At 40.2% G+C, this 24,884-nt stretch overlaps 1 protein-coding gene across 1 annotated transcript in view; it reads left to right on the forward strand.

The window, feature by feature from the left end:
* Nucleotides 1-24,884, forward strand: part of STK3 (serine/threonine kinase 3) — a 138,759-nt gene that overhangs the window by 75,366 nt on the left and 38,509 nt on the right. Inside the window, exon 10 of the mRNA XM_056854248.1 lies at nucleotides 8,800-8,975. Coding sequence (XP_056710226.1) covers nucleotides 8,800-8,975 — 176 coding nt within the window. The remainder of the gene's footprint in view (nucleotides 1-8,799; nucleotides 8,976-24,884) is intronic.

The following is a 24,884-nucleotide window of genomic DNA, read 5'->3' on the forward strand; positions in this document are numbered from 1 at the left end:
CACACAGAAGTAGTTCATAGAATCCTAGCCATTCTATTTGCAATACTTAATGGGACAGCATATGCAATACATTCCACCATGAAATTAGGTCTCACTATTATAATGTGGAGTTTCTTTTGCATTCCTGTTATTTACATACATTTGTGAGTGTACTATTAATCTTATGTATGCATTATCTCCCACTTCTTTTTTTAATACACATTTAATCTTGCAATAAAAGAAAAAGGAAAAAAACCCATAGATATAACATTACTAAAAAAATCAAATACTAATGATACAAATTATTTTTTAAAAAACCTAAAACAGTGCTGCTAATATAACTAAAATACCCGTAGCACTTAATCAAGTAATACTCTATCCATTATCTCCCACTTCTGTTGGTTCAGAGAATACTATGTAAAAAAGAGCTGTCATTATTGGTGACCTTTATTTCCCATATTTAGCAAATTGATCAGCTAGTCATTTTTCCTCTTGTGGCTAATCAATTTTTCTCCCATGTAATGCAATACATATTCTATTTGGGAGGCTAAATGGGATTTATATTTTTGTGGCCTTAGAATATCACTACCTACAATATGTAGCAAGCCAGCCACTAGTGACTTTTTGGGATGATCCTCAACATTTAGGTAATCCTCTGTATTCAGGTTTCTTTGTTAACCACCAAACCAATGATTTGGCCCTAATAACCATCAGTACCCAAATACTCTAAAGACCCTGTCTTTACAAACTTATTTATTTTACAGCATTTGTAAGTCCTCCTTTCTCAAGAAGACTTGAAGCGGATTGACACACCTCTGATGCTTGTTGAGACCTGATTCACATGTAGTCTAAATTGTGCAATTGCTCCAAGATCCCTGATCAGATGGGAGCAGAACCCCCATAAATAGTAGTAGTTTGTGTGAATCAGCTCTTAGTGGCTTATCAGTGGAACTACTCATTTTCAGATGGTTCTGTTGATGCGATTAAAATTACAGCCCCACCAAATATGCTGCTGCTCACTGGTTTGCCTGGGGTGGGGGGTCGATGACATCTCTTTTGGATTATATGTGACTCATTCTTGAAAGTGGTTCTTAATGTAAGAACTGTTAAGTAGTATGAACATTTCGAGAGAAGGAACTTCCCCCCATCTCTTTCTAGGGTACCCCTGTCCAGTGCAGGTAGATGGGCTGTTTCTCAAGAAAGCACTGCATGTACGATGAAAATAATCTGGAATTTGTTTATATGAATCCATTGAGAGAAATCCTTCCTTGTGCGAGCTCTGTTCCTTTTATATCCAGTTATGTGAATAGTACAGGTAAGGTAGTTGCGCTTAAGTAACTCCTAGCACATACTGCTTCCCTTTGTCAAAGTAAATATGCAAAGAGGCTATTTAAGTTTTTTATTATTATTATTTACAAAATTTGTATCCTGCCTTTCTTGTCTTACAAGGGCTGCCAAGTCGAGTAACAATTTAAAATCAGCCCCCCTCCCAAGCATACATTGTTAAAACCATTTTTAAAAGAGTTTAAAAACCGAGTTAAAATACACAGAAAACAAGTAACACACATAAAACATTCAATCATTGGTTAGGAAGGAAGGGTCATTGAGGAAAAGCCAAACAAAAAAGTTGTCACCCACTGGTGGAAGGCAGCAACAGAAGGGGACCAACGAATCTCCCTATTAACCCGCTTTCCGCCCTGGTGAGGACTGAAAGTGGCTTACGAAATACACAAATACAATTTGAATAAATGAACAGAAACAAACTAACTGCACAGTACACAGCCTTCTGGGCTAGTCCTGAACCCACTAGCCTGGTTCACTCAAAGCCACAGACTAAGGAGTTACTCCTCTAGCTGCACCCAGGTTAAATATTGGAAAGAGCTAAACTCTGAAGTGCCATCCCCAGCCCTCCTCCTGTGCTTGGAATGCCATTGGCCGCACCCAGGTTTCTGTTTAAGGGAGGCTGGTTAATCAGGGCTTCTTGCAAACAATTTCTCAAGGCTTCCTACGTATAATAAATATTGATGAGGAAAACCAAAATAATGTGTGTTGATCTTTGTTCTGTTATGAAATGTGAAAAACACAAAGAGCACCAGCTTTTCTGAAAGGACCGGCAGTTTCGTCTGTAAAAGGAAGAAACTATCAGTTAGTACGGTTGTGTGAACCAGAACTTTTTTTTGGCGTTGTTTTTTTTTGGGGGGGGGCTGCAATTTTTTTCTGACCTCCCAGTTGTCTGAGATATAGAAATGTAGTCATATATCTAGCCCAGGCCAATAACTAGCCCAGTCTCATCAGATCTTGGAAGCCAAGCAGGGTCAGCCCTGGTTAGTACTTGGATGGAAGACTTCCAAGGAAGTCCAGGTTCACTATGCTAAGGAAGGCATTGGCAAAACCACCTCTGTTCCTCTCTTGCCTTGAAAACCCTATAGGGTCACTATAAGTTGGCTGTGATTTGATGGCACTTCCCATTTGAAACAGGCCTACTAATTCTCTAGAGTGGCCAAAGCACAGTGAAAAGTCCTTGGAAAGACGACTGCACCGTGGAATTAAAAACAACACATTTATTACAGCTCCAGAAATCATCAACACACACAGCAGCCACAGCTGCCGGCAAAAGGAAGGAACAGGAACCGAGGAAAAAACGAGGAGCCTAATGCCCTTTATTTAAAGGGCTAGAGCTCCCATATAATTAAGTAGGGTGAGCCAAACAGGCCAATACATTACACACAGTCTGACTGTCCCAAGATGACTGGTGATAATGCAGTTGTAGTCCATCCCTTTACCCTTCTGGTCCTCTTTTCTGCCTCATCTGTTTGTTTGTTGGTATGTATTCCATGCTGCTCTCCCCAGTGAGAGGACCTAGAGTAGCTTGCAACACCATTTCCCCCTCCTCCATTGTTCTTCCCTATTCAGTGGTGGTAGTTAAGCTGAGAAAGTGAGTGACTGGCCCAGGGTCACCCATGTGAGTTTTAAGGCAAGAGGGGAGATTCAACCATGGGTCTCTCAGATTCTAGTCAGACAATATAACCCTTGCACCATGCTGGCTAGTGTAGAGCAAAACTGGCTTCCTATTTATTACAAAGGATGAGGGGGGGGAAGGAAGTTTATGGTATCAGGAGAGAAATGGGATAGAAGAGACAGTGAAAGTTGTGTCTCCTGTTGCCTCCTTAATTGCTCAAAAAGGGGGTAAACAACATCTTTAGATTAGACCGTTCTGCTGGACAAGTGTAGAAGAAGAAGAAGAGTTGGTTTTTAAATGCCAACTTTCTCTACCACTTAAGGAAGAATCACACTGGCTTACAATCACCTTCCCTTCCCCTCCTCCCCACAACAGACACCCTGTGAGGTAGGTGGGGCTGAGAGAGCGCTAAGAGAGCTGTGACTAGCCCAAGGTTGCCCAGCTGGCTTCATGTGGAGGAGTGGGGAAACCAGCCTGGTTCACCAGATTAGTGTCTGCCGCTCATGTGGAGGAGTGGGGAATTCAACCCGGTTCTCCAGATTAGAGTCCACCGCTCCAAACCACTGCTTTTAACCACTACACCACACTGGCTCTCCAGTATATTTGCAGCCTTGACCAGCCAGATCAATTGGCAAGCAGGACATGGAGGCAACAGCCCTCTTCTGCTGTTGTGGCTTAGTTCACAGGGCTATGTTGAATCTGAATATGAAGGGTTTCATGCAGGCTGCAACCTGGCGATTCTACAGTCCCTGCATTTTGTAGCCAATTCCCAAGGGATGTTTAAAACTCTGACATATACATCTGTAGAGCTACTTACAGTGGTAGATTCTTAGGACAGATTTTCCTCAACCCGGTAGTATATGTGTGGTGCAGTTGAATTTTAGTAGAGTAAAATACTGTGAAGGCAGCTCACAGAGGTGGTAGTTGGAAAAATAATCTGACGGTGGTTGTAATGTTCTTAAGACAGTAGGGTCCCACATGTTGGGACTTGGTTTTGGCATACACTCCTTGCAGATAGCTTTTGTTGCTGGGTGGCACATTTTAAATGACTTTATAGCAAGCCATGCAACCATAGAAATAAATTTATTTAGACAGATGAGGAATTTTCTTCTATTAGAAATGCAAACTACTTGACATCTTTTTAAAACTTTGTTAATGTTAGATTTTGTATATATGTACCCCTCATCGTTTTATTTCCCTGCTCAAGGACAAAAGTAACAGTAATAAGTTTTTATTTATAGGTGCCCATGCCTGGAGGCCCCTGGGCATTTTGACAAAAAATAAAGTAAAAACATATTCTAACCCCCTCCCCGCACAAACAGAGGATTTGTACCCAAATAAAGCTGAGGTCTGGAAGAAAACAAAGGCTGTCATTTTACCCTAAAATGTAATATACAGCCCAACAATAAATATCATCGTGCTCTTCATGAGTGAAAGCTTATATGGATAAGCAGGGATAGAATAACTCAGATGGTGAGAAAAATCTGTATTATATCAGTAGGAGGAAATAGAACATGGAAATCAGGTGGGAACTAGAATCCTTCTATAGTGGTAGAGTTTGCCCAGATTGCTCTTGCCATTCCACAATCTCATCTGGCTTTTGTTTACAGAACTATGTCTTTATTAAATATGCTCACACCATTTTCTGTTTCCAGTGTCGTCAGAATCTTTCCATAATGTTCACCCAGATGATCCTCCCCCACTCTCATACTTCTGTTCTTGTAAAAATGGCAGCTTCTGCATTTATCCTTCTTGCCCCTCCCTCTTGTTATTCTATCATATCACAATATACTTGTGGTGTTGGTGTATATGTTGATAAAAGAGGGGATCCCCCCCCCTGGAAAAGAAGACAATTCAATAGTGCACAACATATTTGTGTTACACTGTGCAGTCTGCTGTGATCCAAAATGGCTTTTGATGGTGGGGAAAATGGGTGATGGCTGGGGTGGGCATGGTGGGACCAAGCAGAGTTCTAGCTTAAAAAGATGGTTTTGGGGTGAGGGGCAGTGGATGGACAGTAGGTGGAATCGGAAGTGCTGGGAGGCTCGAGGGATTGGAGTAGGAACTGGTACCAAGACAGGAAAGCAGATCAGACTCATCAAGAAAGCAAACTAAAGGTAAAGTTGGTAGAAGTAGCAGGGTGTATAGGTTAGTCCATGTAGAGCTGTGTATGTATGGAAGAGGGCTGAAAACAGGGCTTCTTGTTACTCAGCAAGGAGTCCAGAAAGGTCTAGATTATTGCTGTTTCCAGATAAGATGGAGACTCAAGCCCACTGAGAGTTGTTCCAAGCCATTTGTGGGGCTCTTGGTTCGATGATTCTTTACATCTAGATAAACACTTGACTTGGAAAGTTTCTGGCAACTCCAGTGCTTCTCTTTATTTATGAGAACTGTCGTCTTCTTGGCTGGAGATAGTAGTATGCAACCCCAAGCAAACCATCGCTTTCTTTCTTTTAATTGGACATATGGGGCAGACTTATAATGAGTTGTACAGTTGACCTATCTAGTTTAGCATGTCCAATCTGGTGGGACTGAAAGGTCATTCTCAGTATTACTTCCCTAAAGTCCTTTTGGTCAGAGATGCCAGGATATGAACCAGTGATCTTTTGTGTGTACGGCATGTTCTATACAAATGACTTATGGCTCAGTCTATCCCTTTTGGCAAGATTTAAAACAGTTTTGCATTGCTTGATGCAAACTAGCTGCTCCATAATTTCCATTTAAAGGATAGGATTCTTAAATCATAACTATCCTGCAGCTGGTAATTGTAGCATGAGCACAATAAGAATTGATCAATCGGTCTGGGTATGACGTTCAAAAATTGCCTAGAAGCAGTTTTGAATTGCAAATGCTTTCCGTGAATATATGTTTCTCCTCTATGAGACTCAAGGTAGTAATGAGGCAACTCATCAAAAGATTGTGAAACTCAGCAAGTTAGAGATTATCCTTTAATGTGAATCTTCTGCATTTTCTGAGCATCTAATCAAGTGATGGCAATGGAATTCACTTGTATATTATTGTAATAATAAGTTAGTGAGGCATGACTTTCCCTTCCTGTTACAATGTTAGCTATTCTTAGTAGAGCTGTGTTTTTTCCAAATGATTGCTTAAATAGTTTGTAAGATTACCCAATAACATGTGTCAGACCAATTCATCTACAATTTCCTCATGAGTTCCCCCCCTTCCCCCTTAAAATTGTCCTTAGTGTGCTTCAGACTAAATTTTAAACTTAGTGTGAAGTTTAAAATGCTTGTTGTAAATACTTTAGTTGGTGTCTAGTTGTTTTGATAAGGCTGGCCTCCTTTTTGATCTGGAATCAGTTTAATTCTTGTAAAATCATAAACGTAACACCACAAATATAAAAGTCATCATTTGTGAAGGGAAGGTTTAACTGCAGTTACTCAGCAGAACCATGACGTGCTTTTAACCACATCCATAAACCGTTGGGAGTGTTCTCATGGGATTGTCCCATTTGTGAGGTATGGGCGGTTGGTTGTCAGGTGCTTTGAGGGGTTCAGCCCCAGGTTCCGTATGTTTATCAGGCAATGCCAAAGGTGGAAAATGACTGGCTGCTTCAAAACATGTTGTTGCTTAGGAATTCGAAATATTCCTTTTGCCTTGCAGAAGGCTGGTTTCCATGTTCCCTTCCTCATCTTTCACTGTTAGGACATTTTCCATAAGCAGTGGAAGAAGGCCAGCGTAGGAGTGTGGTTTAATGTGTCTTAAATATCATGGCTTTTTCCATACTAGTGGCTGAAAGACATTCAGTATTTGTGTGAAACATATTAACGTAGAAGATCATTAGGTTTGCCAACTGCCAGGTAGATCTCCTGCTAATTCAACTGATCTCCAGCCGATAGAGATCAGATCACCTGGAGAAAAATGGCCGCTTTGGCATTGAACTCTATGGCATTGAATTCCCTCCCCTCCCCAAACCCCTCCCTCCTCAGGCTCCGCCCCAAAAATCTCCCGCCGGTGGAGAAGAGGTACCTGGCAGCCCTAAAGATCACTGATACAGATGATGCTAAGAACATTTTATAATCTATCCATCAAATATTTGAATGCAGCAGAAAATAAACTGAAAGTATATCCTGCTCAATATGGTATTTTTATATGTAGTACAAAATGCATATAATTCAAACACTGTACTTAGTGCTGCTTGCAAAAATACATTGTGCCTTTGTAGACTTCTGTTCAGAGAAGTAATGAGAATTCATGCACATGCCTTTTTTAAAATGGGTATTCTTTAAATAAAAAACAAAACTTTAACTTTGAGAAGGTTTTTAGTTTTGTAGCAAGCAAACACTAATGTATGTATTGAATACCATAGTTCTTCAGTACTGTTTAATGTTCTGGGCTATGTATTTGAAGACATTTCCTTTCTCAAAAGACCATTAGACCTGCATTCACATGAGATTATCAGTGTGCCTAATGACTAGATTTATATCTAAAGCTATATCCATTCATCTTTTTTTTGTACTTTGCTATTCCCCCACCCCCACTGTCTTTTAATAAAAGACATTTAAAGTTCTCTTTAGAGAAGGGGTTCTCCTTTATCAGGGCTTTGCATGAGGATTCCTTGATGTTTAATATACTACCAGTAAGATGTCTTGAGTTTCTTTGAACTAAGTAAGTACGTTTTTAAACTGTTCTCCACCACTTAGCTGGGTGGAAAGGTTAGATGTAAATATTTTAAATAAATAAATATGCTTATGTTGTTGATGGATAAACGAGTTGGTGCTATTGCTAAGAGTTCATTCTTTCCATTACACCTTGGTCACAAGCTGGCCCTTCAAACCTATTCATACTGATCCATGCTATCATAAACTTCAGATTAGACTACTGTAACATGTTGAATGTGGGACTGCCTTTGAAGATGGCTAAGAAGTTGCTGCAAAATACTATGGAAAGAGTGCTGTCGGGTCAGCCATTGAAACCTGTCACTCCAGTGTTGTGTCAAACCCACTTGCTACCTATCTGCATATATGTGGGCAATTGCCAGTTTTACCCATTTGCTGGGGGCACTCTTAGAAGGCTTTAACTATTTATGTAAAGATAGTACTTGTGAGAAACCAGCCAAGTTTCCCAGTTACATAATATAACTGCTTCTCAGCTTTTCATTTGGGATGTGTTTTACACAATGTAAGTTTTAATTCTAAGAACATTTTCGTGGGAGTACAGCCTATTGAATAAAATGGGATTTGCTTCTGTGTAGGGTTGCTCCTATACTTGTGTAAACCCAGTAATCTAAAATGTGAAGCTTCTCTGAACCTCATTAGAATATTCTCTGCGAAATTAATTCTTTTCATAATATTGGATAGCTCTGTACTATAAACTTATGCACTGTTCTCTTCCACCTAACTGATGAAGGACCATAGCTATATTACATACTCAGCTGGTCGGTGGCTCACTTTTGCTATAGAACTCTGGGAACTGTAGTTCTGTGGCGGCGAATGAGAATTTCTGAGTACTTTTACCAAACTGCAGTTTCCAAAATACTTTGAAAAAAGCCATTCTGGCTGAAATGAAATCTACTCTGCAGGCTTTTTCAACGTTATATATACTTTAATACACAGTTCCTAGGTTTTCTTGAACAGTTTATTTGTGCAGATTTATCCCGAGTTATTTACATCTGCACTAAAAGCCAGTGATTTGTACTCACTCTTGCTTCACCAGAATTCTCAGTAGAGAATTCTTTGCACCGTATCCTGCAAATCTAATTGATAGGAAATAAACATTAGTAGTTTCTTATGTTTTAGTGATTAGTTAGTTCAGCAGAATGACAAGCATATTCTGAAGATATTGCTCTTCTTTAAAAAAAGCCCACAAACTTTTATAGCATTTTTTACTTTTGATATTAGGAAATGCTACATCACCACAAGCACAGCGACCTTCTTTTATGGACTATTTTGATAAGCAAGATTCCAAGAACAAAAGCCATGAAAACTGCAATCAAAACTTGCATGAATCTTACCATATATCAAAAAACGTTTTCCCAGATAACTGGAAGGTCCCTCAAGATGGCGACTTTGATTTTGTAAGTACTTCTATACATATGCATGGAATTCACAAAAAATTATTATTTATTGACTTAGAGAGTATTCTTAAACAGATCTACTCAAAATTCCACTCCGGTCTATTAAGTGGGGCTTACTCCCAAAAAAGTGCTTTATTAGTCTTCATTTTTCTACATGGGGCTACAAGTCTGAAGTTCTTCTGTGACTAATATTTGCACTGCCTCAGCAAAGGAAAGATTCAACCAGGGGCACTGATTATCTCTCTTTCAGCAAGAAAAGGTTTATGTATTTCAGTCTGTTGGCTAGAAATAGCACTAATTAATGAATATGCAACCTAGCACTTGTTGATTTACTTTTCTTACAGCTTCATTTGTGGCTTTGTTCCAACTATTGGTGCGATATAATTAAGAAAGAGACAAACGAACAGGGACATTATAGATAATTTCTAGGACTACAGATTTCCTAAAAGCATGAAATCTACATACTATAAAAGAGATATAATCCCAGTGTGCTAGAAATGAATAGCTAGAGTGAATACAAGAGACTATTGACTTTCTTGATGTAAACTAATAGGAAACAATCTGTGAAATGGCACCAATGCAAATAAGCAAACTTCTTAGCACCATTCAGTTAGGTTTCAGGCCAGTTTTGGCACAGAGACCGCCCTGATTACTCAGTAAGACCTATGTTGGGAGAGTGTCAGGGAGAGTGGTATCCAACACTGTGGACTATACTACATAGTTTATTAGAGAACATTTTAGGGGGGTAAAGAACAACAGTGGGTAAAGCAAGTTGGATCCAACCAGCTTTTTCTGCTGGTAAAAAGGAGAAAAGGGGATCCTCTGATTACTCAGAAGGGGTCTGCTGGAGGCTGTGAGACGTGCATGCACGATAGCTACATGGAACTTGGAATGTACCGTGAAGGAAAATCGGGTAAAATGGAGTGAAACAGCTGCCTGGATCCAACCCAGTATTTTAAAACCTTGCGTTAATGAGTATTTCACATATCATTCTAAAAAATGAAACAATTCATTATTATTAATTATTATTATTTATTTATATCCCACTTTTCTGTTCAAAAGGAACACCCAAGCCAGCTAAGAAATACAAAACAGGCCAATACAACAGAAACAACTAGCCAATCTATCACCAAGTATTACCATAAGAGATAAAATGTTTCCCACCCATCCCTTTCCAAATTTTCCACTCGAAATACTGGGAGGGGGGAGTTTTCTTCCCCAGCTTTGTTTTATTACTCAGTCATTCACATCTTTAGTTATATCACATTAAAACAGCACAGCCAGTGGCTTAGAACAAGTTGTGAGCTGGTAGATTATCAATAATGAATTTATATTGTATACTTTCTTAATTGGATGAAAGTATATATCAGGCCATTAATGAGAGGTAAAAGGAATTTTTAAAAGGAATGTCAGAAGTATAACTTTTTAGGGTAGTTACTATCATGCATGTGGTCCTTCCTGTGAAGTGTTACATGTTAACCGTTGTTGTGGGGCATCTGAATAAAATAATCCATGGAGAAGTTCTTTGCATTATATCAAAAAGTATTTCAATCCAGGCACATTTCACAGATTAAAAGGCTTTGGAAAAAGTTATTGGAACCTATTATCTATAGGGCTGACAGTTGCTAAAAAAATAATCATCATGGAGCATGCATTTCATACTTTTGTAAAACTGACATTAATTTTTCAGATGGCTGACATACAGTCTTTAAATAATGCATAAAAATGATGAATAATAGAGGACTTTTAGTACCGAAGAACTGTATTGTATCTCAATTGGATGTTGCTTAATAGGGTCTAGTTAAGGATTTTAGCAGGGAATGCAAGCATGAGTGATTTGGTATGTTCTGAAAGAAGGAGGCTAGCAATTAAACATTCTGAATTGCAGAAATGAATCAACACCCACTCTGAATCCAGGGTACTGCAACAATGCTCAGCAAGATACATTTAATTGAAGTTAGTCTGATTTGGAAGCTAGTTCTTTCAAAGAGTGAAGGGCTGAATTTACTATAAATCACCCGGGTGCAACTAGGAAGGTCAGCCAAGGCAAAGTTCCTGAATTCTAGCCCATTAGGAGAAGGTTGATGCTGGGGAAAAACAAGAAGGTAATATATCTGGATGCTGTTTTGAGTGTCTTGAGAGTCTTTTAGGATTATGGGTGGTGAGATCTCCCTGTCTGACCACTAATGTGAAATGGCAGAGAACTTTGGAGTAACATTACTTTTAACAGTATGTCTGTATCACAAGCCAGAGTTAGGTGCTTTCTTAATATACAGTCGAGATTCAGAGTTTCTCTGCTTATTCTGAGGTCTCCTTGTTTCAGTGAACAAGGAATTTCATGGTCTTTCACTTAAACTTTGCTGCAACATGTTTCCACATCAGATTTCTATTGTCCTGGAGTCCCTGTGATTGTTGTGGTGAGGCTAACAGTAAAAAGGAAGGAGAATTCCTTCATATGCTTAGAACATGAGAGAAATTGTACTTGTCTAATAGCATATGTGAAGCTCAATCTATAACTCTGCCAGGGATTGAGGGTGGGTTAAAAATCTAAATAAATAAATTCATTTATGTAGCACATTTTTATTCTGCTTTTCTTCTCCATAGGGATCCATTTTGTAACAAATTTACAAGACACAAAAAAAAAAAAAACAAAGATGCAAAAATAGACAAAACATCTTGGGTTTGTGTCTACCAGGTGACTCCATCAGGCCAGCTCCACGGATTAAGAGCCAAGGGCTCACCTGTAGGCTTTACATCCCTCAATTCTCTTGCTTTATTCTATAGCGTCTAGTATAATGAGTTGGATCCTACCATCTTTTCTGCTTGTTCTTGCCCTCTTTGACTTCTCATTGCAACACTGCTTTTGTCCATGGGTTTGTGGTTAAAAGGGTCCTCGTCCTCCCTCTGCTTGGTTTATTTTGATCTATAACAGGGCAGCTCTTGGTAGATTTCACCTGATAAGGCCATGGGCATTAAAGGTTTTACAATAGAAGACAATTAGGTGAAAAAAACGTGGCATGGACAGTGGAGAATAGAAAGAACTGTAAAATGCTGAGGTTAATAAAGTGCAGTAAGTACATTTTTGTTTATTTTTCCAAGTATTTGGAGAGGGTAGGGGGAATAATTTCCAGCTGACCTTGTGGCCTTCATCTCCCTCTGCAAAGTAGTGGGCATTACATGGTTACAGTGGCAGGGGAAGTGTGTAAGTATGTGTAAGATGTAAGAATGGTAGCCAGTGTGTAAGATGTAAGTATGGTAGCCAGCATCCACAGGACTTTCAAACGGTATTCTGCCTCCTCAGTGGGTTTTTTTTTCTTTGAACAGCACCGCCCCCCCCCCCCACACACACGTTCTATATTTTTGCTTTTGATAATCTCCTTAAAGTAGTTTGCCACATTGGGAGGGGAGAAGACTACTATTCAAGAAGCAGATTTTGGCACAAAGAACTAGCTGCCTGCTTTATTGGATCCCAGCATCTGTCCTTGTGGTATCGTATGAATAATAAATTTGGCTCCCAGTCGTGCCACCTTTGCTTATATTTTGTTGTGAGCAGGCTTATTAAAGTTGACGCAGATCAAGAAAGTGGGCTGGCAGTATGTACTTTATGCAGCGTTTCATCTGTTATGTGCTGTTGCTTAAGATAATTGTCAACCGTGCAGCTATGCCACTTAAATAGTTGCAGACCTTTCCTTGGCTGTTTTCACACTGGGAAAAAGAGTGGTGTATGTTTACTGTTTCATTGATCAGTATTTCTGGAAAAAAGATTGGTGTGCAATTCTGAGCAGGGTTAGACCGTTCTAAAACCTTTGAAGTCACTGAGCTTAGAAGGGTGTAAGTCTTCTTGGGATGGCACTGTGATTTTATTTCATGTTTTGGGAAGTTTAGATACATCTTGTAAACTTGGGTACAGAGAATTAAAGATCAGATGTTGGAACACTAAAAACCATTGGGTTAAAATTGTATTTATTTTTGTTTATTTTACTTTCTTTATACCCAGCCTTTCTCCCTAGCGGTGACCCAAAGCAGCTTTATTTTATTTTATTTATATCCCACCCTCCTCCTGTTGAGGCAGGGCTCAGGGCAGTGTACAACATGTGGATAAAAACAATTTCATCACAAATTACAATATGAATATTAATAAAAACATACATTAAAACATGTTGTATCTCTAAAATAATGGAGCCTTTAGATTGTTCTCCTTGCCTCTGTTTTATTTGCACAACATCCCTGTGAAGCGTCTTCAACTGAGAGAGAGTGACTGGCCCAAGGTCACCCAGCAAGCTTCAATGACAGAGTGGGGATTCGAATTGGGTCTCCCAGATCCTAGTCTAACCGTTATACTCTAATCACTACACCACACTGGCTCACAATTGAAAGGGATGCGGTATACTTGGAGCTCTTCTGGTGAATGTGTCGCTGGGACTCCTGTATTCATTTGTTTTCCTCCAGTATTTTTACTAATGTGTATTTGCCTGTTATTATTATTTGTAGCTTTAAAGAAAAGCAAGGGAAGTAAACTCCTTGTTAATAGTCTGTTTCATCTACCGTAGTAATTTGACACAACGGAGCGCATGTGGAACAGCCTTGATTGTGTGTACTTTTGTGAAAGACAAGATCCCACCAATCAGCAGACCTAGTCCCTGCTTTCCCTCCCAAACAGTTGACGTCTTGGACTTGAGCTTTTAAAAAGGAATTGGTGCTGTCAGTCCTTGCTGCCTCGTTGGAGTGGGGGACCACACATGCAGCATCTAGCTGCATGCATAGTTCACCATCTTGCTAGGAAAAAATATATATGGTGTCTCTATTGTCCCTCTCAGATCAGGATGTGGGAATTTCCACTTCAGTTCATAACCTACAATTTATCTACAAATTATTGGGTTTTCTCTTTCAGAACTGTGGAATTCTGTATATCATTCAAAAGTACATTTAACATGTTTCCCGAGTTAATGGCTTCTTCAGGAAAGCCACCCATCTTTGCTTTGTATCTTTAGCAAGCAATTCTGAGTCTATATTTAAAAATAAGATGAAGCTTCTCTAATAGCTAATAATGCAGATGTTAGTACTAGAAATTAAATTAAGTTTAGAAAGATAACCGTTAAAGCCTCATCAGTGCTGATTGAATCAATTATCGTAACAGCATCTACAGATTAAATGAAGTGCTCTTTTTCTGGATAGGATAACTAAGAAAAAAACCCAAAAAAGGCAAATCTATTTTACTTTAGTACCAAGGGAAAGATTTCTGCTGTTTGCTAAACGTACCTCTAAACAAGCCTAGTATCCAGATTGTTTAGCATTAAACACGGAACATGCACATCATTACACTGTCATTTAAATAGATACATTTTTGGTGGATTGGAATAAATTTTTAAAAAAGCCATCTGTTAACGGTTGCATAATTTGTAATGTGTTCCTAGAACAAACAAATACATTAAAATATAGCCATGATAAATTGATAACTTTATGCTCCCGAGGTATTTAATAAGCACAAGAAAAGATAAATATAACAGTTGATTAATAGAAGAGCATCACATGAACACATGAAGCTGCCTTATACTGAATCAGCCCAATGGTCCATCAAGGTCAGTATTGTCTACAAAGGCTGGCAGCTGCTTTCCATGGTCCCAGGCCGAGGTCTTTCATACCTCATGCAGCCAGATCTTTTAACTGGAGATGTTTTTATCTTGTTTTATCTGGCTAAGGGCCGTAAATAAATTATCTTTCTATCTAACTGGAGATGTTGGGGATTGAACCTGGGACCTTCTGAATGCCAAACATGCTGAGCCATGGCCTCTCCCCTGACCATAAAATAATTAAAAATAAAGTACATTTAGATAGGCTTAGGAAGTTTCTGTGTGAACTGCTGTTCTGGTTTAGCTTCTTTGGAGAACCTGTTAGTGTAGTAGGCCTTTCAGCTAAGATCATGTGAAACATTATCTAGAGGCAAATAATAATTGAGTTTTGTATATTGACCTCTGCATGCTTACTTAATGGCTGATGGAAAAATTTAGCTGTTATGTCTGGTCTAAGCGACACAACTTACAACATTCCCTGTTGGTTTTGCAATATTTGGCATGAGTATGTTCCAAATGTGTTGATCATTGTAAACAATAACATGCAGTGCATGATATAAAGGCTTAACCTGGTATAAAAGCTTTCACACTGCAAAGGGTCTCTCCCCTCCATCCCCTCTCTCTGAGCTTCAGTGTTACCATGATCCCATGAGACTTTGCTTACATTCTGAAGGGAGTTGTAGAAACAATATCTGATGTCAGGACTTTGAAAGTGAAGCATAGACAAGCAGATGGTTAGGTTCCTTAAAACAAGGTGGGAGTCAGAATTCAGTGGCCGACAGTTATTAGAAGCCTCATTTCCAAGAACACCGTAGACTAAAAAGGTCATGTGAAATCATGAAAGGCTTCAGGAGGTAAGCTAGCAACTCAGTAATACATGTGTACATGGTTACTGTTACAAATGAACAAATAGGTTATAAAACAACTCCCTGTAGTAAGTTGTATCATTTAGACCCAACCTCAGTTGAGACTTAATACAGAATAATTAGTAAAATGTGGAAAAAGTTTACATCTTTTTGGTAACCAATCTTCAGAATTGAGACTCTCTTTTCCTTTGATGCCAAATACAAGGAAATGATTCTATCTTTAATTACAATTCCTACTAATTTGCCTGGGACAGATGTTAGGCTAACTGCCCTGTAACTACCTGGTTCTGCTCTGGACCCCCTTTCGAAATTGTTGTAACATTTGCTACTCTCCAGTCGTCTAGTACAGTGGCTGAATGCAGTGATATGTAGTTACGTGTATGGCTTAGTAGATCAACAGTCTCACATTTAAGTTTTGTAAGAATTCTCTTTGCATGCCTAATTATTAACCTACATATCTTTTGCCAGAGCCTGTGGTCCCTTCTGTTCAATTCGTTGGGGCAGACCTTCCACTTTTTAAGAGAAGTCTTTTTATAGCTTCCTTGACTTGCATAGTTAACCATGCAGGAAGTCTTTTAGACTTGGCAGTACCTTTCCTAACAAAGCGAAGGCATTGCATCTGGGCTTCAATTAATGTGGTTTTAAATAGCTTCCAAGCATCCTCTAGGGATTTGACTCTCTTGTGTTTCCTTTCCAGCTTCATTCTATTCCCTTCATTTTTGTAAAGTTCCCTTTTTTAAAATTAAATACAGTTTTGGACACTAGGGGTAACTTTCCATGGGCATTAATAGCTTTGTGGTCACTGTTTTCAACTGCTGCAGCAACCTGTACATCTCTCACCATGTCTTGCGCCCCGCTCAGAACCAAGTGCAAGATCACTACCCCTCTCGTTAGCTTGGTGACCAACTATTCCAGTGCACAGTAATTTATGATGTCCAGGAAATTCATTTCTACAGCATGACTCAAGCACATGTTTACCCAGTCAGTATGACAGTAGTTGAAGTCTACCTTGCACTGTTTTGCTAGGATGGTCCTATGTTAGGATGACTGAAGCAAGAGGTTTTGAGGGAAACAGAACACAGTTGGTTCTGGAGGGCCCCTTATTGCTTGGGGTTAGTTACAGGTTTGTGTCTCAATTAGGGCTGTTGAATTAAAAAAAATTCGGTATAGTTCAGATTCGGCTGAATTCGGCCCGTTTAGATTCGGCATATGCCGAAGTCCGAACTCCCCCACTTCGGGTCCGGCAATTCGGCGGGAATTCAAAGTTCGGGGAAAAAATTCGGCCGAATAAAGCTATTAAAAACACAACCACACCTTTCCGCGGCTCTGGGGGGGCATTTTTGGGGGTAGAGGTCCCAAACTTTCAGCGGAGCTTCAAAGGACGTTTCTTGAAAGACCCCCCAAGTTTTGTAAAGATTGGGTCAGGGGGGGCTGAGATATGGGCCCCGAAAGGGGTCCCCCCACCCTTAATGTGCATGTCTGAGCAGAGCTTGCCACCCACGCACAAAGCTCCCAGCCCCGACAAACAGCTGAGAAGTTTGCAAAGCATTGCAACACGACTGCAAAACAACACAACCTTGTAAGCAACACCTTTGCAACTGTGCAAAGCAACACCTGACACCTGGGAGTTTGCAAACCATGGAAAGGGACAGAGGCAGCTAGCTATGCATAATGAGCAGGAGGGGTGGAATTTCCCCTTTTGCATGGGACTCCAAATGCATTCTTTAAGTCACCATTTGAAAACCAGTTTTGAGCAAGCATCCAAATAGACCTAACCGCTCTTATGAATGAGGGAAAACCTGAAGACACACAACTGAAACCCCTCCTCAAACCAGGGAGAGAGAGACTCGAGGGGGAACACCCCCCCCAGGCAGAACCGGCAAAAGCCCCCTTTGGCTTTCCCCCCCCCACAGAAACTGCTCCCTCCCCACACACACACAGACTCTGCTCCCCCCCCCACACACACACAGGAGAAAAATTATAGATTAAAGCCCCCAAAGGGGTCTTACTGTGGCTGTCTTCTGTTCCATCAGGAGGGGCTGGGGAGGACTTGTAATCCATGACGATTCCAATTAGGCACGGAACGTTTTGCTCTGGAGATGCATACAGGATCAGCTGATGCATTCATCCCAATAGGGGAAAGGGGAAAGCCCATATCTCGGGATCCCCTGACCCAATATTTACAAAACTTGGGTGGTCTCTTAAGAAGGTTTGTCTGAAGCTCTGCTCAAAGTTTGGGATCTGCACCCCCAAAAATGCGCCCCTGCAGCCACGGAAAGAGAAAGGGGGGAGCCAATATTTCTGCCCCCACTGAACCCATCTTTACAAAGCTTGGGTGGTATCTTAAGAAGGATTGTCTGAAGCTATGCTGAAAGTTTGGGGGCTGTATCCCCAAAAAAGCGCCCCCTGCAGCCACGTAAATGGAAAAGGGGGGAAGGGAAAAGGGGTGGAGCCCATATCTCGAGACCCCCTGACCCAATGTTTACAAAACTTGGGGGGTATCTTAAGAAGGCTCATCTGAAGCTCCACTGAAAGTTTGGGTCTGTACCCCCAAAAATGCACCCCCTGCAGCCATGGAAAGAAAAAAGGGGGGGAGCCCATATCTCGGGACCCCCTGACCCAATGTTTACAAGAATCTCTGCTGAAAGTTTGGGGTCTGTAACCCAAAAAATATGCCCCCTGCAGCCACAGAAAGGAGCAAATGTGCACAAGCACCCCCCCCACACACACACACACGAGGATTTCCCTCTCTCTCTCTCTCCCCAGCCGGGCCGCACATCAGCTGATTCCTCCAGTACTCAATCCTGACTGATTGGCCAGAAGAAGACCCAGCTTGGCCACCGATTGGCCAGGGAAGGAGAATGCTGCTTACTGACTGTTATGCTGCTTACTGACACCCCGAATTGGCCCGATTTATTCGTGAACTCCCGAACTCGCTGAATTCGGCTCCCCCGGTTGCCCTCCATTTTTTAGTTCGGTTCGTCCCGAACTAAAAACCACCGAATCAGGGGAAATTCGGCTGTTTTTCAGTTCGGGCTGAACCGAATCAACAGCCCTAGTCTCAATAACTGAGTATTTGAAGTTGTGCTATTCAAAAGGCACCAAAAGGTATATTCGGAGTGTCAGATCCAACTAGTTTTTTTCACTCAGATCTTACCTAATTGGCCTCCTAATTGCACTCTTTACAGCAGCCCCTGCCCCACATTGCTTTTGTCCATGCAGGTCCCAAGATCCCCCTGCATCCTTTTTGGTGGTCAGAGGGGATCCCTTCCTCCTCTTTTTACTAGCAGAAAATCTGGTTGTATCCAGCCCTGCGTTCTTGCATTACAAACATCGTCAAGAATTAAGCACGTGTATTTGAAACTCTAATATAATTTTAGAGAGCATTTTATTTAAGGTCACATGTTTCTGTAGTCATGCGCTACCGTACTTAATCCTTGACACCTCTTACAAAAATCCATCAAATTTGTGCTCGATTTTTTCCCTTGCCTTTTTAAAGGATGTCAATACACACAGCTCAGAAAAGCTCATCTTTCCTACAGCCACAAGATGAAATCAAAGCAATGCCTCTGGCATAAGAAAAATTCAGAATGATTTTTCACAGCCATTTACCTCATTGTCTACTAGAAGCATCGGTGGGATTTTGGAGGCTGGAGGCCAACTCTCTTGCATCCATTTAGTTGCATAACAGGTTTATAATTCATGAATAGTCTTGAGGACTAATGAATAAAAGAAAATGGTGAGAATAGTGAGATGAAACAGCACAGTTATATTTGTCCTTGTTGCCTTGGTAACTAATTGTTCATATTAATACCCCTCATGTGCATAGCTCAGTAGCCTTCAAAGTTCCAGGACAGCTTTGAAACGTTTGTAACCAGACTAAAGGTTTTAGACAGGTTTTCTAAGATCAGGTTAACAGAGTTTCAGCCTTCAAGAGTGCTTTTTACCTTGTATAAGCCTAGTACTGAGGTTTTCATTTTGCATGCATCCGTGTTTGCATCAATCTGGTCGTCTGTACTATTGTGCGTCCCCAGCTGAGCTTTTGATTGGTGATTTGTGTGGGTTGCACTGTAGTCTTCCAAGTTGCAGAATATTGTTTACTTATTTATTATATTTAGTTATTGGAATGTTATCCCGCCCTCTCCAGGCTTGGGCCCAGGGTTGCTGAACTAGCTTATCTTCTGTACTGTACTACCTTATACAGTGACTGGCTTTTAATATCGAAACTGGAAAGAGAAATGTAAGAGATTCTCATAAGAGAATGAAGAAGTTTACAGATGGAAAGTGTGTGTGGGAGAGCTGATAAGGGAGCGAGCCGCAGATCTTTAGGCAGCTGCCTCTCTCTCTGCAGTGCCTGAGAATTGAAATGGGACCTTTCTTGTTCCTGTGTTTCCAGCAGCTGCTATGGCAACAGTCCTCTGATGATCTTAAACAGGTTGGTTAATTTAAAACTAGTGGGGGAAACTGTGGATAGTTTAAAAAAAAAAAAACAAAACACCTGACCTGTTTTCTATGATTTAGAGAGCTGTTGCCATGGGAACAGCAGCCAGCAGAGAACAGAATTTTAGTTTAAGTTTCCACAGGCTTTGCGGAATCATGGGGGAGTTGCCACGTTAATTGGTGCTACAAGTAGGTATGTGTTTAGAATTTATGCATGTGTGCCCGTCCCAATCACACATACCAGGAAAAACACACCTCTGCTATAGATACACATCTGCTGCTCCTCATATTACAACAATCCACCATTTCTCGTGAACCCTTTAATTAGTCTCTGGGTAACACGTATGTGCTCAGCCACCTATCCTTATCAGGGTTGCCAAAGCCAGACTCAAAATAACACCTTTACTTGAACTTCCATGTGGCGGAGAAAGGTCTGGATGCTGTGGCTTGTTTCTGTTGGAGTGCTTTAACGCCAAGCATCTCTCTTAGGTGCGTGTTATTAGCCATTTTGTATTTGACCGTATCTCTCCTGGTGTCCGAATGTCAAATTGTTAAGAGGGCTGAGTGAAGCATTTCTTTGCAATGGAATCATGCAAGATTTATTTATTTATTTAAACATTTATATCCCACATTTCCTCTTGGTTTCTTATAAGGGGCAACACTTCGGAGGTCTTGCAATGGGAGAAGTTGCACCAACCAAACTTTTCTCATGCTGTGCCATTCTGGAAGCCATAGAAGCTCCCTTCCTTGATGGAAATTGACAAATCTATTTCCTGAAAGTCAACAAACCATCAGCACACCTCCTGTGACAAGTGTCTTGATATTCCCTCTCTGTCGTGTCTTAGTTTTCCTAGTTTAACTTTTTGAAAACCAATCTGTGAAGAACAAAGTAGTAGCAACAGTTCTGCATTGAGGGCATCTCCCATTGAACCTGATGCCAAAGGTTTCTGTGCTTCCTTATCTATAGGGTTGCCAACCTCCAGGTAACAGCAGAAGATCTCCTGCTATTACAACTGATCTCCAGCCGATAGAGCTCAGTTCACCTGGAGAAAATGGCTGCTTTGGCAATTGGACTCTATGGCATTGAAGCCCCTCCCCAAACCCTACCCTCCTCAGGCAGTTGGGAGTTGGCGGCTGGGAAGCTGAGAGGGGAAAGGAGGGAGTCTGACTGAGTGAAACTGTGCAGAAGAGCAGCTCAGAGTGGGCTGAAAATAGCCAATTTGTAGATAACCTGGAAGGTTGACAAAAAGCCTAATAACAGAATGAATGCTAATGGGTTGCATACAATTAATTAGCAAAACTTTAATACAGTACAAATAGTAAAAATATTTATGAAAACCAAAAATGTTTCAGCCAATAGGCCTTCCTCAGTGGTACAAATTGTAAAAATACATGCCATAAAGTAAAGTTATTCTAGAGCATTTCCGACCAAAACACATGCAAGAAGTAGGGACAGTTAATTAACTAGAATAACGCCCATTCTTTATTGGAATAGCTTAGGGCCATCAAGAATAATTTTTCAGATTGTTGTTATAACTCAGCAAGATCAGAGTGAATCTCGCTCTGTGGTGTGTATATCCACATTCAGGAAGCAAGATACAACCCCTAATGTGGATATACACTCCATAGGACCCCAGTTGAGGGAATAGGACCACAGTTCAAAAGTTTAGTGGCAGTGAAACTTTGTAACTTCAATCTTAATTTATTCAGAGTTACTACCATAAGTAAACTTCTTGTTTTGTTTAACTCTATGGGCTGTATATGTATGTGTGTTTACACACACACACACACACACACACATTTAGGCTGGAGTAATTCTGCATAGGATTGCATTGCTAATTGAGGTCCAGGTACCTTTTCAATAAGCTGTTGTCTAAAGTATGTGTTTCAACATTCATAATTAAAAGACAACTCTTAGGATTCTGAATCCTTTAATGGAAATGTAATTTCGAAAGCATGCTCCTTTTTTTTGGATGCCACTTCGTCTCAAGACCATCAGTTGCTAATAATCTGAAGTGAATTCAAATGCCTGCAGATACTTTCCCCCTGCACCGCAGTACTCTATTGCATGACAAGTCATTGGCTGCTGTTAGTGTTGTATAACCACTTGCCAGAAATACCACTTTCAAACCTGCCAGGCTGATTACTATTTGAAAAGGAAGCTAATCAAATGGTATTCACAACATTAATTAAAATATCAATGACCTTTCCTTTTTCTGTCACATTACATTTTATTATATAAGCATTCGATTGCATTTTATTAATTCCTTTAAATTTAAAGATACTTCGTAACAGCTGCAGAGGCCATAAGTGTTTCAAACTGAAGGCAGATTTTATAGCATGATCTTTAACATTCTAGTTGCATGTTGATTATTGAAACAAAATGCATTTAACAAAAAACCCTGTTTTGTATACATCTCTCTTGACTTTAGAATTGTTTGATGTAAAGATAACTATGCTTTTTAAAAACAACTTAGCGATTGTTCACATGCTGTGTTTATTTCTAGATAATATGCAAGGTAAATTGATAGTATTTCCAGAGATGACGAAAGATTGAAGCAAATCCATAGGTGATTATCCTGTTTTGTGCCTGTTAACGTCTTCCTGTCTTCATCACAGAGTTAATATATTCTGATACATTTGAGATCTTGCACCTGATGCAGATTTGTGAAATTGCAATAATTTAATTTTAAATTCAGTTATGTAGCTTGATTTTTTTTTTTTGCTTACTTCGGGCCACATTTTATATTAAAATATGAATAACATACTCCATAAATACATATGAAATACATATTGTTGACTACTTTAGGTCTGACCAAAGTGTCGCATGTTACCCAGTAGGACTATTTTTAATCATGTGCTACAGGTGTAATGCCATATAAAAATTGTACTTGAAATCCTGAATTATGGCCTGGGGTGAAGGAAGAGGGAACAAAATATTGTCGAAGGCTTTCACGGTCAGAGTTCATTGGTTCTTGTAGGTTATCATAAACATCAGCACAACTTTAACAGAAAAGAGGAGAGTTTAAGAATGAATATGGCTTGGCTTCCTGCCCTGAAAAACCTCCAGACAAAGACAACATTCAACAATAGCCATACAGATTAGTTTTGGATTACACACATTAACAGATCACTTCAGGATACAATGGTTCCATATTAACATACCATACCCTCATTAGCACATTATCTTGATACTTACAGGACAATACTTTTGCAGGACAATACTCAGCTCAAACCCAATCCCTTTCTGACTATATATTACTCTTCCTACACCCTTGACACTGAGAGACACTGTCCTTCAGTGTTACTACTCTGAAGATGCCTGCCACAGTTGCTGGCGAAACGTCAGGAAAGAAAATTCCAAGACCACGGTTACACAGCCCGGATAACCTACAAGAACCAATGAACTCTGACCGTGAAAGCCTTCGACAATATTTTGAACGCCTCTACGGGGAGGAAATATTTCAACAGACCCGGAGATTGGAAACACTTCGGAACAAGAAAGCACATCTACTTTGTTCTTTAACTTTTCTACTGCGATGCAGAGACACTGGAACCATTCCATCTTTTCTCACAAGTAAAAGAATCTTTAAAACTTCACGAGCTAACCGCATTTATGACCATCTAGAACGGGCTCTCTTACGAGAGAGAATTCACACTACCCGCAGAGAACTTGCTGCCACAGACAAGGAGTTGTTTTCCTTACATATCAATACTAGCCACAAAATGAGAAGCCATGATTGGGACAAGATTGATAATCTCACCTACAGAAAAATGGAACAGGGGTTAACCAGCCATACTTCCAGACAGAAGCAAAAGTTTAACAAATTACAGGAAAGAAGACAGAACAGTCCAAAACTTGACAACAAACGGATTATCTTCAATCTGACAGACCGACAACTCTCACCTGAAGAAACTTCCATCTTAGCTAAAGGAGGAAACTTTGCAGTCACTCCCACCCAAATTCCAGTGGAAGACATCATTGCAAATGTAGAATCTGCCATTCGTAATCTACCTGAAGAAGATGCTGAGGAAATAAGAGGAGAGACAGCAAGAATTCTACGAAAAGCAAAGCCCCCTGCTAGCAATATAACACGCAAGGAGAGAAACGCCATCAAGACCCTCAATGCAGATCCAGAAATCATTATTCTACCAGCTGACAAAGGCAATGCCACAGTGATCATGAAAACAGAAGAATACAAAAAGAAGATTGAGGAACTTCTGGACCCTGCCACATACAAAAAACTAAAACGAGATCCAACTTGCAAAATTACCAGGAAAACTAGCATTCTGATCAAGAATTCCACTCTTCATCCCGACACACACAGAAAACTATGCAAGACTGAAGCACAACCACCACGATTATATGGACTACCTAAAATTCATAAGGATTCCGTTCCACTCCGACCCATCGTGAGTGCCATTGGTTCCCCAACATATGAATTAGCTAAATATTTGACCACCCTCCTACAGGACCACATTGGAAAAACCACTTCTTACATCAAAGATTCAACTCACTTCATCAACAAAATCAGTCCGTTAAGACTCAATCCAAAGGATATATTAATCAGTTTTGATGTTGTATCCCTCTTTACCAAGGTTCCAGTTAAAGACACAATCTCATTGATTAACCAGATTTTTCCAGAAGATATAACAGCCTTATTTCACCATTGTTTGACAACAAGTTATTTCCTATGGGATCAAGAATTTTATGAACAGATTGATGGAGTAGCTATGGGAAGTCCACTCAGTCCAGTAATAGCAAACTTTTACATGGAATATTTTGAAAAGACAGCATTAGAATCAGCACCTTACAAACCTACAGTCTGGTTCAGGTTCGTAGATGATACATTTACCATTTGGAGCCATGGTGAAGAAAAATTAATGGACTTTCTAAACCATCTTAATAATATCCATCCAAACATTCAGTTTACCATGGAAAAGGAAATTGAGGGTAAACTCCCATTTCTTGATACCCTTGTCATCCGTAAATCAAACCTTCAGTTAGGTCACAAGGTCTACCGGAAACCAAC

The sequence above is a fragment of the Euleptes europaea genome, chromosome 8 (genome assembly GCF_029931775.1).
Source record: "Euleptes europaea isolate rEulEur1 chromosome 8, rEulEur1.hap1, whole genome shotgun sequence".
NCBI lineage: Eukaryota > Metazoa > Chordata > Lepidosauria > Squamata > Sphaerodactylidae > Euleptes > Euleptes europaea.